This window comes from Styela clava, chromosome 12 (genome assembly GCF_964204865.1).
Source record: "Styela clava chromosome 12, kaStyClav1.hap1.2, whole genome shotgun sequence".
In the NCBI taxonomy this organism is placed as follows: Eukaryota; Metazoa; Chordata; class Ascidiacea; order Stolidobranchia; family Styelidae; genus Styela; species Styela clava.
This window is the reverse complement of record NC_135261.1, coordinates 12,108,262-12,125,336: the sequence shown is the minus strand read 5'-3', so window position 1 is coordinate 12,125,336 and position 17,075 is coordinate 12,108,262. Positions and strand designations below refer to the sequence as shown.

The 17,075-nt window shown below is 33.1% G+C and overlaps 3 protein-coding genes and 1 long non-coding RNA gene across 4 annotated transcripts; 1 reads left to right on the top strand and 3 right to left on the bottom strand.

Moving 5' to 3' along the window:
* Positions 1 to 1,408: 1,408 nt before the first annotated feature.
* Positions 1,409 to 2,632, top strand: LOC144430655 (uncharacterized). Its single transcript, XR_013479650.1, has 3 exons — positions 1,409 to 1,993; positions 2,152 to 2,272; positions 2,505 to 2,632. It is a non-coding gene; the product is annotated as an uncharacterized LOC144430655 (long non-coding RNA).
* Positions 2,000 to 5,486, bottom strand: LOC120329938 (microfibril-associated glycoprotein 4-like). Its single transcript, XM_078118672.1, has 5 exons — positions 5,223 to 5,486; positions 4,861 to 5,018; positions 4,451 to 4,547; positions 4,205 to 4,301; positions 2,000 to 2,722 (listed from the first exon to the last, which is right to left on the bottom strand). Exons 1-5 carry the CDS (start codon positions 5,467 to 5,469, stop codon positions 2,389 to 2,391), a joined length of 933 nt encoding a protein of 310 aa, XP_077974798.1. The 5' UTR covers positions 5,470 to 5,486; the 3' UTR covers positions 2,000 to 2,388.
* A 2,696-nt stretch (positions 5,487 to 8,182) lies between these two features.
* LOC144411688 (fibrinogen C domain-containing protein 1-B-like) lies at positions 8,183 to 10,048 on the bottom strand. The gene is made up of 3 exons (XM_078118432.1): positions 9,904 to 10,048; positions 9,666 to 9,690; positions 8,183 to 8,903 (listed from the first exon to the last, which is right to left on the bottom strand). Exons 1-3 carry the CDS (start codon positions 10,046 to 10,048, stop codon positions 8,450 to 8,452), a joined length of 624 nt encoding a protein of 207 aa, XP_077974558.1. The 3' UTR covers positions 8,183 to 8,449.
* Positions 9,888 to 10,908, bottom strand: LOC120330406 (uncharacterized). Its single transcript, XM_078118923.1, has 3 exons — positions 10,677 to 10,908; positions 10,144 to 10,301; positions 9,888 to 10,000 (listed from the first exon to the last, which is right to left on the bottom strand). Exons 1-2 carry the CDS (start codon positions 10,879 to 10,881, stop codon positions 10,147 to 10,149), a joined length of 360 nt encoding a protein of 119 aa, XP_077975049.1. The 5' UTR covers positions 10,882 to 10,908; the 3' UTR covers positions 9,888 to 10,000; positions 10,144 to 10,146.
* Between the last annotated feature and the right edge of the window lie 6,167 nt (positions 10,909 to 17,075).

Sequence of the window (17,075 nt, the reverse complement as noted above, 5' to 3'; positions counted from 1 at the left end):
TGTAACAATTTTAACATTTATTTTGTGGCTCCGTGAATAATAGTCAACCTTTTCAAGGGCTCCGCAACACCTAAAGTTTGAGAACCCCTGGTCTAGGGAATATTTGTCTTTCCTCATGAAGTGATAGTCGTTATTGAAAAATACCGCGCTCTCCTCAAAAACAAATGAATCAACAACTTCAAATTTTCAGCGTCTAACAGATCGAAAAAATCGCTAAAAGCTTTTACTATTTCTTTCTAATTCGGCTGTTTTGTATCAATTCATGGGAAATCTATTTAACGATGTATGGGAACTTTTTATTGCTTACGCTTGTTCGTTGATTGCTATCATTTTGATCAGTCATATTTTTTAAACACCAATAATTTCGACTGTCGAACGGGCGGAAAATGAAATAATATTAATTATTCTATTGTGACATTTTTCGTACTAGGTAATTGTTTGGTTGTTTGTTATAAAGCAAAGATGGTTATTCCGTCCTCAAACTACAACCCAAATACAAACCCGATATAACTAATATATATATACAAAATAGTTATACTCTCTCTTATAAACGATATAAATTATAAATCTCAAGAAGCTAGAGTCTGGATTCTTCTATAGCTGTTTTGGCACTATTTATATGTTAGGTGGCATCAATACGTCATCTGAATTATGACATCTCAATATAAACGATACTTTATAAAATCGTGTCGTTTATCGTCAGCAATCCTTTTTATAACTCATTCATCACTTTTTATGCAAATATAATTTTACGGGGAATCCTAATGTGTGCACAAAACGTGTTATAGTGTGGGGGTTAGTCGAAATTAGTTAATTCTTTAAGTACTGGTTTAAAATGTGGTTTGAGTTAGAAACTGCGTGTTCGTGTTATTGTGGTTGATGATTTGTATTTTTTGTAAATTATCTATATGCGTAATGGAAATACAGTTTCAAAAGCATGAGCTTAGTAATTATACCCGCTACAATTTAGGAATCGTGTGTTTTTTGAGACACTTTGAATCTTATGATATGAGCAACATTAAAAAGCATATTATTTAATAGAACCTCGAATATATCTACACTTGTTTTTCAATGAAACGTTTCGTTGTACGAATGTGGTAATCTAAGGAAGCCTCAATTGAAACTACCAAATGCCCTCCAGGTTTCCGTTATCTAATGTTATTTTCGGATTTGAATTATTTTAGTACGTGTGAATTGTTCGTCATCTCACTTTAAAATACTCTAATGGTTTTTTATGTCGTCAGCATTTTGTCATTCTGACCTCCAATCCCAAAGTTTGTAAGGCTAACTGTTAATTAGACGATGACATTCTAACTTGACGACTATTTGTATATTTGTCAGTGTCATTATGTTGAAGTTCTTAAAGTCACAATATATATATATATATATGAAAGTTGTAATTCGACACTGTATTGTTTTGAAGAAATTAAGTATTTTGTATTACTTATTGGATATGAGGTAACATATAGATCGTTTTGTCATTTTGTATTTATGTTCTTGCTGTTGTTGTTATAAAAATTGTTTTTCTCATCAACTACGGAACTAATTACTTTGAAATTTTCAGTGGTTGAAGATTTTTAGCTTGATTATTATATAATTTTTTCAATAATTTCTGTGTTGTCTAAGGAATTCCTATCATTGAAAATAAAATAAAAATATCGCACGGTGCGGCGATTCCGCGTTCGCCATCTGGTGGTCAGACGAAGTCGTGAATGCTGCGGTACTGGTAGTCTTATGTGACATATTCCGTATTTTCCGTGCTACTTTGTTTTGCCTTTGTGTACATCGCTCTCTTGTGCATGCATTATATTGCATTTTTGAATAATTTATAGAGATGTGGCTAAAGTACCAAATGATCCTGTTCTAGCACTAGAAAATGAAATAGTTCACAAAATGTCAAGGCCCCCGAAGATTGAAGCCTCTAGGCATCGGCACCCTTCCTGAGATAAATACGACCAGGACACCACCTCATACGGAATCACAAAAATGAGAAGTATAATTTTTTATTTTACGATTATATCATTTGACCGTCATCATGGGTTTGTTGTATATACACTGTATTGTTACGCATGATATTTCTACAGGTAATTTTATGATACAATTTCAGCGCGTTCTGCCGTGTATTAATTTGCGTTGTCTTCTTATTCACAGCACAAGTGTGAAATACAATTTTGACTTATCGTAGTCACTGACGTTTCAGATATCAAAGTAAGGGAACATTGGACAAGAAATTTGACTCATTATGAACAGAATAGCGAGGATATACATGGGAGTATGTGAAAAAGGATGAAAAACAAATTACGTATAGTCACATTGTAGAAATTGAAAATTGGCCAGTAAATTTATTTCTATTTCAGTAAAGTATGATAAATGAGGCATACTGTAATTTCAATAAGCTGGTCGAAACTTCATTTCTACAGATTTCATTGAATAGTAGTAAGCATTATTCCAGCGATGCCATTCGATTCCATATGCGTTACCTTTGGTAATGTACTTTCCAACAGGTGCTGCGTATTCTCCATTAAGATTGGATATGTGACAACTGTGATACCACCACGCACCTCTATGACCCGCAGCGCAGTTAGATGAATGAATATCGTTATCTTGGTCCGGTGTCGAAAATTTGAGTCCGTTATGATAAGAAAGAGAATCTCCTGCTGTTCCATAATATCCTCCAACGTTAAGTCTATATTTTGTTGAAGCGTCGCCAATGGAAAAAATTCTGTACAATATATATTGTATATATATAACATTGTTATCCTATAGCGTTGTTGCCAATTTTAAGGTGAACTTTCTTTTAACTTGAACCAATAAATACTATTATTAGGCTTCCCGCTGCTTGTCAGCAGGGAACCTATTGTATTCCTGTGTTTTATTATTATTATTATTATTATTATTATTATTATTATTTTTTTTTCAAATTGGTCCTACAAACTTTAAATTCACCTCAAATGTGCAGAAGTTCTCAGCTAGCAATAAAATGCAAATTTTATGCATGACTGACCACGCTTTCACGCTCCAGTGAGCAAAACGCGTTTTCAGTTTTTTTGCGATTTCTCAAAATTGATACTTGCTATTGGGTTGAAATTCATAACAATGATTAATGGACATGTTCCGGATACAATATGTCAAGGATACGCATGAGTGACCTCGGCGATACGCTCCAGTGAGCAATAAAGGATTTTACATTTTCATCTTCTTCTCGAGAACGACACTACTTAGAGACTTGAAATTTACATCACATGCAGATAATAAGTCCCCCATCATAAATTGCAAATTTTATGCATGACTGACCACGCTTTCACGCTCCAGTGGGCAAAACGTGTTTTCAGTTTTTTTGCGATTTCTCAAAATTGATACATGCTATTGGGTTGAAATTTTTAACAATGATTAATGGACATGTTCCGGATACGATATGTCAAGGATACGCTTGAGTGACCTCGGCGATACGCTCCAGTGAGCAATATAGGATTTTACCTTTTCATCTTTTTCTCGAGAACGACACTACTTAGAGACTTGAAATTTACATCACATGCAGATAATAAGTCCCCCATCATAAACTGCAAATTTTATGCATGACTGACCACGCTTTCACGCTCCAGTGAGCAAAACGCGTCTTCAGTTTTTTTTACGCGGGGAGCCTGTTAAAGCTGCACGCAGCTCTAGTTCAATTCTATTTTAGTATCTACAATACCAGCGTTTGGGAAAATGGATAGCAAATATATGAGTCAATATTTGGAATGCAGTACGACACGTAGCTCTGAAACGATGTTTTCTATTATATTGCAATAAATAAGCAAATGAGCAAAACGCGAAAATTATGATATTCTGACTTTTTTTTATTTTGCACCTAGGTTGGTTAAAATTTATTCGAAATGTAAACAAATAGTAAATTCGGTACTCCTGAAGTATGCGCACCAAGATGTCGCATAACCTGAACCCTAACCTGGTAAACAACATGATTTCGGGTTGTGCGCCATCTTGGTGCGCATACTTCAGGAGGTCCGTAAATTCATTACCATGTATACAAATAGTAACTCGAAAACAGCAACTCTCTTTATACATCTGGAAGTCATTGCGCACCTAAACGTAGAGCGCTTTCATCAACTCAGTCTCATATATAAATAATTGATATAATTGAAAAAGCGACGAAAAAAATCAACAATGTTGACATTTGCCTAATCTTATCACCAAAGTTTCTTACGTGTATGAAGCATATCCCTTCCTTCCTTCCCCGTCTTCTAAATCGATTCTTAATTCAAAGTTCCCTTCATATGTCAGACGATGTAGCTTTTCTAGACCTTAAAAGGGAAAACCAATTAAATTAATGAAGTTATTCGCGACAATATTAGATTTAGCATCAAATTATGCCAACGATTTCACGTTGAGAGCATTTCAGTATTTTAACATATTGAATAAATTCATCTTTTTTCTAGAAAAACCAACTTACCTAACCAAAATTCGTGTTGAAGATTTCCAAACCCGGCAACATAATCCAACCAGTTTCTATTGAAATTAAGACTTCCGTCAACACGTCTTTGGAAAACCTACATAACAATATGCAAAGGTGTTGGTATATCGCACATCCATGGGATAGTTCCAAGATTTGAATTGCAATTTGAATAATCCAGACTTCCCCTAATATATTGTCAATCGTTCTTCACTATTACTAAATATTTGGCTAGTATGCTGCAAATGACTGGTTGTAGATACTTAATTCCGTTCATGAATAATAGGTTCCACAGCAGACTACATGCATGGCAGTTACAAAGCCTAAATGTAGTAGTATTTGAACGGAGACCATTTTTGAATTTTACACTCCATATATGTGAATTAATAATACAAATTGCTAATTTTTACCGTCCATCCTCCACCATCAGTAGTGAGATCACAATAAACTTCCATTTTTCTCCCAGACCTTTCAGAATGAATATCAAATACTCCACCACTTTCATTTCTAATTTTAGCAGAATCTTCTCTAACATGGACGCAGTCCGAATTCCTCGTTTTGACAATCGCTGAGAATGCAATATATGTTCAATGTGTACATAATTCCGACTTCACACTGGAAATTACTTAGATCAAGTGTATTTCAAGTTAATTTGTACAATTTACTAGTTTTAGTTCTTAAAGACTTTCCGCGAAGTAAAGAATCATTTGTCAAAACCGCAAATATTGGATCAACATATTCTATGTAGTTTTATTAATAAACTAATATAAACCTTCAAGTCGTTCTTCTATCATTTCTTCCACAACGGTGTAGTTTACCAAACCAGGAGGTCCAGCAGGTCCTGGTAAACCTCTTGGCCCAGCTTTTCCAGTCCTCGGGGATTGTTCAGAGGATCCTTCTCTTGCATTGCAATACTGATTCAATTGTTCCGCAAGTATTGAACCATAGTCTCCATGCGCACAAATCAACGAAAAAGACGACCAAGCATACAACATGCATAACAGTATGCGAAATTCCATGTCCTCATTAGGTATATTAATCTGTTAATTTATAGTGTTGTGAAATATCGTAATTAGTTTTGTGCAACAACATCTCTGGATCGGAAATCAAGGGTGGTTGAAGTAGGAAAGTGTGCACAAAGATAGTATGAGATTCAATTTATGAATATATAAGATTATGTTTACTGAAAACATTTATATATATTCACAAGATTGCTCTATCAACTAATTTACAAGAATATCCTTATTGAAATGCAGGTTCCTCGTCCCTATCCACTCTCTTCTTCGTATCCATGGGAGACTGTTGCCACAAACATGCTAAACGAGGTTATAATAAAGTGATAAATAAGAATAATAAATCTCGTTCCACGACATAACAAGTATAAGTTTCGCTGTTTGATTTAGGTATATCTTATTTTGTCTTGAGAAATTAAACTATGATCTATTGAAAGCCAAACGAATATTTTTGTCATCTCATGGAAAGAGAATACCATATGTTATTCTTTTCACTTAGTGAACTTGAATTTCAATCTAATTTACAATATTAATCACTATATTGTCTCATCAGTAAACGTCCTTCAAATTCGTTTGAAAGACTGTTAACATCCTAAAATACACATTTCTAGATTTTTATGACATACCAAGGAGGAGAGCTCAAGTGTGTTATAATACGATTGCATAAATATAAATTCAGGAGAAATCCTTCAATTAGTTATACATATAGTTGGAATTGACAGATCGAAATCTTGTGAAAATATGTTATCAAATTTAATTAATATCTAAAACTAAATATTATATTTATAAAATTATATTGCAGCGTTTCCCAAACTTTTTCGGCCACGGAACACTTACACTTTTATCTCGTCTCGTAGAATACCAAAAAATGAAAGGGTAAAACTGATAAAGAATAACAATATAATGTAGCAGTTACAAACCGGTTCGCCGTGGCAAGTTGCCAAATGCGCCGCGAAAACTAACAGAATTATGTCAAACATACATAAAATATGATTGAATATTTTACATATTGCATTTATTATAAATGTTTTATTGTTTCTTAATTTATCTGCTGAATTGAGTTTAGCGAAGATAATTAATTTGTTCAGCATTTCAAAGTAAAACCAGGCAGAGATGGAGGAGGAAGAGTTGACCTCTTTGCCTTTATTCTTTAGACTTACTTGTTTGCCTATAGCAAAATCAAAAGAATTTCTCTAACCTTGATAACAAACCTAACAGTCAAAAAGCTAGGCCGACGGTTAACGAAAATGCCACCACCCTACCCTAGTTAGGCCGACGGTGACGCGATGTTGGACGTCAACTTCACGATCCTTAGATCGCCATGGCGAACATTTTAGACGTATTTTTTTTAAATATTATAAGTACTCTAGAAAAAAAAAACGAACTGTCCTAAAAAATGTTTTATTATAGTACAAGGAAAATCCCATTGCACATCTGTCCCTTTTTGTCTCCCATATATTTCTGAAATCTTCTCAACTCAGTTTCAAAAAATAGTTTTATTGTATAAAATCCTATCTGTTTCTTCGTCGAGTCATGACTGAATCGCAACAATATTTCTGTAAATGATTGTTATCGTGCAAATCAAAATTCATTTTTTGGTTGCTATGGCTGATCAATGTTTTGATCAGTCACCAATTTCCTGTACGTCTGCGAATTTTTCCAAAACGCTGAAGTATTTCAAGTTTTTGTTGGAACTCGTGTTTGTGTGGAAAATAATACACTGCTTATAGGGCCAATTGGCTTTCTTATTTATTTTTCGGGCGTATTTGAATATTGAAATTTTGATTGAATATCTTTGAATTGAATGTTAAAAATATAGTAACGAAAATCCCAATAAGATTATATCAAAAACAAGCAAGACGATTCATATATCCATTCACTTTGTCGCTGCAAAATAAGACGTGCCAATGATGTATATGAAGTAGTTTCGTATAGGCGTCCTAAAAATTGTGTTCAAGCCATAAAATAATTCTGCGTTCTTTTTATATACACTCCCAATGCAAAATTTTTTTTTATTGTATTTTGATTGAAAAACTGTGTGAGAAACGTATCAAACTGGTTGTCAATAATCACGCAGCAACCCACCTTCATACATCAATTATTACCGTAGGAGAAAATTATTTTGGTGACCCGAGTTTTGTTTTGTATGATATCCTGTTTTTCCTTTTTAGAAAAAAATTAATTTGCCATTATATTTAAAAAATCATTTGAAAATAGGTAGAACCTAATTACCTCATAGAATCTTTTTTTTTTTTTAATTTTCTTTTTAAATTATTCAAGTAAAATTGCTTAACACCCAAGTTTATTTTATTTTCATCTGCTCTACACAACAATTGTGATGATTCTAAAATATAAATACCAACAGTATACAAAAATAACTGCGTCGTCGCTAGGTCGCCTAACAATCTTGAACGTTACTGTGAAATGTAACTTTAACTTTGCCAGTCAGTCTGAATCTAGTTAACGATGTATTACTTCCGTATTCATCGGTCCTTTATGTATTTCCAAATTCGTTCACTAGTTATTTCATTGCGCAGCATTTGAATTATATATATATATGATATTTAATAGGAATCTAGGCTAACATATTAGCGGTTGTCGAACATACATGGAATTTTCGCAGGCCGCAGCGTACACTGATTTTCAAATTTTTTTAAATCTTGCGATTTCATTTTGTATGAATGCATGAAAATCCTGTGGTATCTATATCGCCCTCGGTTACTTTTTCATATTTTAACCTTACAAACAGCTACACCAAAAACATTTTCAGCTTCCATTTTTTGTTTAATTTTTTAACATTACTTTAATTGCGTAATGTCTCATAATTGTAAGTTAATAGTTGAATTATGTATAAAATAGCATGACAAAATGTTCATCAGTTGCTGAATATTGTTTGGTGTTACGAATATGTAAAATATTATTTACGTTGTATTATAAAACTAATAGTTTCATATTGATGCCGACAGAAAAGTATGAAAGTGTACGTTTAATATGATGGTCGGAGTTTCATTTCAACGAATTTCATTGAATAGCAATAAGCATTATTCCAGCTGAACCATTCGATTCCATATGCTTTACCGCTAGTAGCGTACTTGCCAACAAATTTCACGTATTGCCCATTAAGATTGGAAACATGGCAGCCGTTCTTGTACCACCACGCACTGTTGTGATTTCTGGCGCAATTTAATGAATGAGGATCGTTATCCTGATCCGGGGTGGAAAACTTCTGCTTGGTATGAGCAGTAAGAGAGTCTCCCGCCGTGCCTGAATATCCTCCGACGTTGAGTCGATATTTTGTTGACGCATCTCCAATAGAAAATATACTGAAAGTAAATGCTTTATGCTTTGATAAATGATAACGAATATTTTTATACGTGAGCAATAATACAATAATATCAATACGAATGGAGACAAGAACATTAAAACGAATTATATTATTTCTTAACTAATGGTTAAGTGCATGAGATGTTCCTAAGTACTCACAAAACTGGCTGACTGAATATTATTATTACTTTTTTTTATATTCTGGCTATTCATTTTTGCCTCGCCTTTAAATTATTTCCAGGTGTTTGAGGAGACATTGAGAATTGTCATATTAAATGAAAACACTGAAATTTTAGGATTTGCTTTAATGATTAAATTATGTTGATTAAAATAACTCAACTATGGTTGACAATATATATTACGTACATGAAGCATATCCCTTCCTTCCGTTCCAGTCTTCAAAATCGATTCGCAATTCTGATTTTCCTCGAGTAGTGAGACGATGTAGCTTCTCTAGACCAGTGTTCTTCAACCTTTTTATCGAAGTATACCTTTTACAGTTTTTCAAGAACTTTGTATACCTTACAAATACCAATGTTTATTTAAGGCTCAAATAAACAATGAATTTTAAGCACATATTGTACTGCAATATCATCATGCAATCTAATAGGCTAGTGACTGCAAGTTATAAATTTGACTGACTGCCTTAGCGTCGACGGGAATAATGTTCGACACATGCCCGTATTATTTATATAATTTGTGATGTAACAACGTGCTCACGTCGGTTCTTAGCGTTAATAACATTTTACATTTCATGTGCGCCGCGTTTGCATTGTTGTATCCAATTGAATATTTTATAGGCTGTACACCTTTCGTATACCCTTTATCAGTTGTATACCCAACTTATGGTCTGGTATACACTTGGGTATACCGTATACCCGGTTGAAGAGCACTGCTCTAGACCTAAACGGTTAATCGAATGTATATAATAATCAGTTATATATAATAAATTAGCATTGCAGGTTTAAATATCAATTTGAAGTAACTTTTTCATATCACCATCCAATTAAAAATGAGAGGAATCAACTCAAATAACCTACGCATTTATTATATATTTATACCGGTATATATGAAATATGATTGGTTTAGCTTTCGAACTTTTCAAAATCAACTTACCCATCCAAAATTCATGTTGAGGATTTCCAAACCCAGCAACATAATCTACCCAGTTTCTATTGAAATTAAGACTTCCGTCAATACGTCTCTGGAAAACCTGAATAAAATAATGCAAAGGTTTAGAATCACAGTTGATATTTCTCATTATTAGTTTTCAATGTGACATTATCATTAAATTCTTGCAATTGTTAAGTTTCTAAAATTTTCAATCTTGCTCGTGGGATATCTCTTACTACTTACCGTTCATCCCCCACCATCGGTAGTCAGATCACAATAAACTTCCATCTTTCTCCCGGATTTTCCTGGATAAATATCAAACACTCCGCCAGTTTCATTTTTAATTTTAGCAGAATCTTTGGTGACTTGAACGCAGTTCGTCCGTCTTGTTTTAGAATGCGCTGTTAACATGATACATGAAGCAAAAAAAAATGTCGTATTCAATTTATTTGGATCACGTGAAAATGCCTTGGGTCGTGTCATTTAACTGGCCTGAGTGAAGGCATGATCAATGATGCGGTTCATTCGCTCGTGGTATTTTGTTCGAATTCCAATCTGGCCTGTAGCTCGGTATTAAATTGACCGGGACTTTCATGACGAAATCAAATCGCAAAGCACGGGTAAAACACACTGTTTACACTGTACATACAGAAAGTAATAAAATGAACTCCACAATTGGTTGAAGAAAAGAGTACTGAATGCAGTGATATTACAAAAATGTCAAAAATAGATTATTTGATATGAAATTTAATTGACAAATACAAACGTAATACAACCTTTAAGTCGTCTTGTGATCATTTCGTCAACAACTGTGTAATTCACCGAACCACGAGGTCCTGGTAAACCTCTTGGGCCAGCTTTACCAACCCTTAGGGGTTGTCCGGAAGAAGATCCTTCCCGTGAATTGCAATAGTGATCCAATTGCTCCGCTAGAATTGAACCATAATCTCCATGAGCGTATATAGTTATTATCCAATTCATAACAGCAAATAATATTAAGATTTTCAAATTCATTGTTTTCAGAATATTCTGCTAAATATAATAGAGGTTAACTAAAAATTGTTGGACAATTTGGGAGCTGCAACTTTAAAGAATAAGATAGATGCTAAAAAAGTTTTAAATACGAGATTGACTGCCTGCTGAATTCGATAATGCGTGGCAAAAAGTTGAAAATAATAATTCAATCACTCTGATTGTCACAGACAGATTCTTTGAGTACTTGGCAATATTAAATATCAATTTATTTTTAATATTACATCTGTTCATTTTGTCGACCATTCGCGCTCATTTGCGCTTCTACAATATATCAATAAATACACGTTTGTGAACTGTACGCTGCACCTTCTCAGTATTACAAAATATAATAATCAATTACTATTACTCTATAAAGCTTCGTATTATAAAAATGGATTTTGGCATCTTTATCTTGATATCACATTGCTAATGTGTACATCTGCTAAATATTGGTATTTATAATATCTGTGGGATAACCCATCGGCAGTGTAGCATATCAACATAGAGAGTAGATTTATCGAGGTAGGCGTAACAAAAAACTGCATTTGGTCACAGAGTGCAACTTAACCAATGAACCGGAATAATACAAACCTCGTATGCAGCGTGTTTGTTTCATCAGAAAAAAAAAAATATTCGCAATCATTACTCAGAAATGTTGTGACCCCAAATACATCAACTTATTCCTAAAATGTAACAGTCGTAAATCGTCACGCTAATAACCGAATTGCCTAAGTCATTTTGGCGGTTTTGAGTTTTTCATAAAATAGGTATTTATGTAATGCTGCGCACCTGTCTGTTAACTCAGATTTTATTTCAAGAATTCCGAAACCCATAAAAATGAAGATTTTGTATGATACGCAAATTTGTTTAATTGTTTCGTCATAATGAATTATCATTGTTAACGCGGTACTATTATGACGTCACAAAGGCAAAATAGCCTCTGCGAAGGATTTTCGAGTTTTTGCATCTCAGATTCTAGCTTAGCGCTTATAAATTTCAGTTTAAACTACAGTATAGGAAGGCGTGCACTTGTGATATTCACTGTCTGAATCCAATTCACCTTGGTTGGCTTTTATATAAGGGTACATTGCTGTTTTATTCTTTATATTTAACTTTAGTCTTATTTCGGTGGATGTGCAGAGCGTGTTTTTTTGAAATATATATTTTTAAACATAAAAAATAATGTAATTGAAACAGGTTAGCTATTTTGGGGATTAGAGATCGTATATACTAAGAATTACATTCATTTTTGGATTGTTTTGTTTTCAGGACTGGTACATATAGTCAAGTTGCAAAATTGCGTATGTCCCCTAGTCATAGACACATTTCTGCCTAAGTCACAGTGCGCCATTATGACGTCACTTGACTGCGTCATACAAATTAACTTGAATCCGCCTACGATCGAAAAATTGAACTATGGCAAATTATTGATTCTCAATGGCATAGCAATTTCATTAGGAAGTTTTTTACGTTTTTCTCAAAACTGCTAAAAATGACTTACGCAATTCGGTTATTAGCGTGACGAAATGTTTGTAAAGAGAATTTTTGATATTTTAAGAATTTTTATCTGTCACAAATACATATTTTACATCCGTTAGATGACTATAGTACATTTGCCGAGTGTACTATTTGGGATATGGCTACGATAGTTGGGGGTATGGGGTTCAACTTGGGAGCAGATCGAACGAAATACCTTGACGGCACCAAAGAAAAAAGAGGTATTAATATGATAGATATAAAAATGTTGTTGTTGCCCAGAAAATGATATACACTGGAACACTCTTAAATGAGGAAGTTCACTTAATGTGGAAATTGATTGAGATGGAAGTGCTTGACCAATACTGTTTTCGAGCAATGCTTGAAGAAAAATTGAGCTCAAATTCATATGTTGTAGAGTATTTGCTTTTGACATCCATACGAAATGTATTTTAAAACTGGGATTTCTGTAAAAATGCGCCTTTTGATACGAAAATGTCAAATTTTGATCAACCTATATGGTGCAACAAAAGTATTTCTTATTCCAGAAAACAATTTTTTACCAAGCCTTGGTATGGTCATAGTATAAAAGCAGTAAGACACTTAACAAATGTGGGTAAATTGTTTATTTATAGAAAGTTGACATAAGAATATGGCATGCAATATAGTGATGAAGAGTATGTAAATTATCATCGCCTCACTGGACTTTTCCCTGATGATTGATTGGTTATACAATATTGGAAACTGTATTGATTTTAGTGCATTAGGTGACCATGAAGAGAATGTATCTCATTTTATTTCTGAAACATTCGAATCAGGAAAAGTAAATAAAAGTATCTTTGAAAAGTTGAACCTGATCAAATTTATATCCCATGATAAATCAAAAAAAATGGGTAGATCTGATTTTTTTAAAGAGTGATTTTAATTAGAATAAATTGTATATGGATATCTTTCATTGTACTAAATAGCAATCTTATTATGTGAATATGTTTCATGGTGCCATAGCACTAAACGATAGATTGTATAAATTTAAACTTGTTTCATCAGAGTTATGTGATTTCTGTCATTCTAATGTTGAAACTACTAGTCACTTTTTCTATGATTGTATAGTTGTTCAACAGTTTTGAGAATTTCTGAACATGTGGATATATTCAAAAACAGAATTAATTTAAACTTTTCCAAAAGAGATTGCATGTTGGGATATGTTTGTAATTTTTATAACAAATTGTGTAATTGTATACTTCTTGCTGCCCGGTTTTATCTATATCGTTGAAGATACAGAAAAAGAAACTACTGTTCAATGTCTTTACCTCATATCTGTATGAAGTGAGGGAAATTGAACGGTTCAATGCATATAAAAATGGCAAAATAATAAAACATGACCAACAATTGAAAATTTTAAGATATATAAATGATACCATAAATGATGGTATTTATATGATTGTACATGCATAACTCCTGTGATTAATGGTTAATAATGATGTAACCCTACCGATCAACTGTGTTTGATATAATAATAGGAAATATTGTCACTATACATTGCATACCAAAATGGAAAATTTTAAGATGTAACCACAATAATTGATTATCTTATATGATGAATTATGATTGTGTATTTATTGATATGAGTGATTAATATTGTTGTAGATGTACCGATCAACTGTGTTTTATATATTGATAAATATATATATAAAAAAAGAGTTACGATCCTCGGCAAAGTCATTAGATCTCCAAAAAAAAAAACAGTTTTTGAGTTAACATATCAGCAGAGTATTCACCTTAAACGTTTAATTTCTCATAATCGTCACAAAAGTCCCTAGAAAGCCCGTTGTCTTGTAAAATCCTTCAAATTAGGGTCAACAATGATAAATATTCAACAAAATAATGGGAAACCATCGATGAATTTACTCTATGATCTGTATTTTTCTCGATACCTTTGCCGCTTTCACTCATCTTATGAAATATTAATCACTTATTTAGGATTTACGCCCCTGTTTTCACTTGAAAGTGACAGATCATTTCCCAAAAAAGGAAATTGCTATTTTTGTAATTATGATAATTTGTCAAATGTAAAAATGCAATAAATTTACTGTTATTTCTCAGCACAAATCATATTATTCACTAAATGCCCGCAAAACCGTATTGTAAAGCAAAAAGGCTTTTTGAACAATCAATCAATAAAATGTTCTATTTTTGGCATGGAGATGAAGTTTGTAGCTTTGAAAAGCGAGTTTTTTATTAGATTGTAAAGGTGATCTATGTAAATAAAAATGCAACAGTAAGTAAACTCATGCTTACAATCAGGATCGGGTCTTGGGGAGGGCCATAGGGGAAGCCGACCCACGCAGAACGCTGTAGGGGTCAGCATATCCAAGCCGTAAAGGTCGCGTTATCCCTCATATTTTTCACGATTTAGGGCAGTTGTATCTTTCATCAGCATTGAACATTTCTGTTACTAAACTTTTAAACCATTCATTCTCTGTATAACAACATCCATAATTTGTTTATCCCCCGAAGTATTTTTGAATTAGGATATAGGGGCATCATTATCAGAAACTTGACCTACACAGCAGAAAAGTATGGCACGTAATGGCTACTAATACATATTGTATTTACAACTAAAAAAATTTAATATCGATCATAAAAAGAAAAAAGGCTAAAATCGATAAATTACAAACCTTCATTACATAATAAAAATTCCGTCATCTGACCGGATATCTAGTCCTCTGATGCGTCACTCCCCCACAAAAACTGCCATTTTCTTGGTGAAATCACTTATTTCAAGATGTTAATCATTCAGCAATTATAAGTGAGTAGGGCACAAGCATCGACCTGAGGTACAAGTAACCATGAAATAGTGAAAAATGGTTCTGGTTGGTACTAATTGCAACGTTGTAAGATTTTGTAAATCTTGGTACAACGCTTAAAAAATGTCACAGAAGTGATTCAATCCAATCTTCATACGGACCCACCGCGCAAAAGCAAATAAGGTGGTGCTGAAAATGCGGAACCTGAGACAGCGTATATTCTTTTATGGCACGTGGTTTTACTCGGTACTTTCACATGTTTGACCAACCTAGCAGAGATTATATACAACATCTAAATAAAAGTAGATATTTCTTGAACTATATATTTGACATGGTTTATCTCATAGTCGTTAGCCATGATTCATCTTCGTGCCATGTTTGGTAAAACCTTAAGTAAATCAGTTATTAGGAAAGATGATTGTTTGTAAAATGCTTGCTATTTTACAATGTGTTTAACAGTGTAAATCAAATTTCAAGAGCTTACACTAATCGATCGATATACGTCATACCTATTTAAAAATAAAAAACTCTAAAAATCAAACATATATAGAAAAGAGAAGAGACTCACGAGATTTCTTCTAAAAATTATATTCACGGTGCATTATTATCCATTAATGCAGGCAAATGCTATCGATTTTTGCAAAATAATTCAGTTTATGGAAACAAGATAAACCCCTTTAGATATAAAGCATGTAGCGTTCATACTTTATATCGTAATGGGATTTAAACGCTACGCAAGAACTTTGGGAGGACGTAATAGGGGTTTATTTTACCTACGACGCAAATCTTCAACCAGGAAGGCACAATCATTTAAAGGCTAGAAATCTTCTCTACCTAATTAGCATCACAGATTATCAGACTACATAAACTATCAGACAGAACACGGAAACGAAACTCTTTATTGCTAATAGTATTTATAGAATAACAAAAAATGTATGACTTCCACCAAATATACATTGAAAAATAATTCTCGGTGAAAATATACCAACAGGAATTTGATGAATGCCGTTTTATATAACACACTGTACAATATAAAAATAGAGCACATAATGTAAAAAATAATTCTTTTCATAACAAATGAATTTAAAATCATGCTCCTTCTTTAAAATTAAATTCCAATCAAGCACTCACTTTATCTGAAGATACAAAACTGTGTAAGTTTATGCCAATTGCTATGCAACCCATGATTTTTACTCGATTGAGCAAATTTTGTATTATTATTTTAAACTAGTTTCATCTAAATTAATCTGAGACCGTTTTTTGCAAAAATATAAGTCACATTAAACGAGAAGCGTCACGAATAGATCGAAATTTTAGACATTTTTCTTAAATAGCATTTTGTCGAATCAAATCCCAAAAGGTTTCCACGTCCAGTATAAGAGCAGGATCAATGAAATAATGCTGCAGAGGTTGAAATCCTGGTCCTGGCGCAATTGTGTGTGAATGATAGGTAGAGGTAAGAAGGTTTTTTTTATTAATTACAAGATTAGGAATTTCTGACAAATATTTGGATGTTTATTCCGCCTGATACTAGAAATTCCTGTCGGTCAACAAAATTTTTTATTTTTTTTCCCGATCCCTCTTTAAGAATTTATTTCAGTTTGATATCATCGTAATAAAACGATACTCGAAATTTAATAAACAAAACTTAAATAAATAAACGTTTTCAAGTTGTTACCACCTTGTTTGCAGAGAAATGGGCTTATAACTTGTCAAATGACTACACCGTAATGGAAGTCTGCGCTCATCGTCGATGCATCTCCGAGAAAAAGCATGCAAAGAAGACATTTTGTAAAATTTTAGCAGTAGTTCCGTGTCAATGTCTTTTGACTTTGCGCTAATTAAATGATTTCAGAAAATTTCTAAAGCGGTAATGTT

Excerpts from the sequence above, each read along its gene's own strand:
- LOC120329938 (XM_078118672.1), bottom strand. The coding sequence starts at position 5,469 with ATGGAATTTCGCATACTGTTATGCATGTTGTATGCTTGGTCGTCTTTT. Across the intron at positions 5,019-5,222 it reads GATAGAAGAACGACTTGAAG|CGATTGTCAAAACGAGGAAT; the intron begins GTTTATATTAGT and ends TTGCATTCTCAG. Across the intron at positions 2,723-4,204 it reads AAGGGATATGCTTCATACAC|AATTTTTTCCATTGGCGACG; the intron begins GTAAGAAACTTT and ends TATATTGTACAG.
- LOC144411688 (XM_078118432.1), bottom strand. The coding sequence starts at position 10,048 with ATGAGAAATATCAACTGTGATTCTAAACCTTTGCATTATTTTATTCAG. Across the intron at positions 9,691-9,903 it reads TCAACATGAATTTTGGATGG|GTCTAGAGCAGTGCTCTTCA; the intron begins GTAAGTTGATTT and ends TTAACCGTTTAG. Across the intron at positions 8,904-9,665 it reads GAGCAGTGCTCTTCAACCGG|AAATAATATAATTCGTTTTA; the intron begins GTATACGGTATA and ends CCATTAGTTAAG.
- LOC120330406 (XM_078118923.1), bottom strand. The coding sequence starts at position 10,881 with ATGAATTGGATAATAACTATATACGCTCATGGAGATTATGGTTCAATT. Across the intron at positions 10,302-10,676 it reads GATCACAAGACGACTTAAAG|CGCATTCTAAAACAAGACGG; the intron begins GTTGTATTACGT and ends TCATGTTAACAG.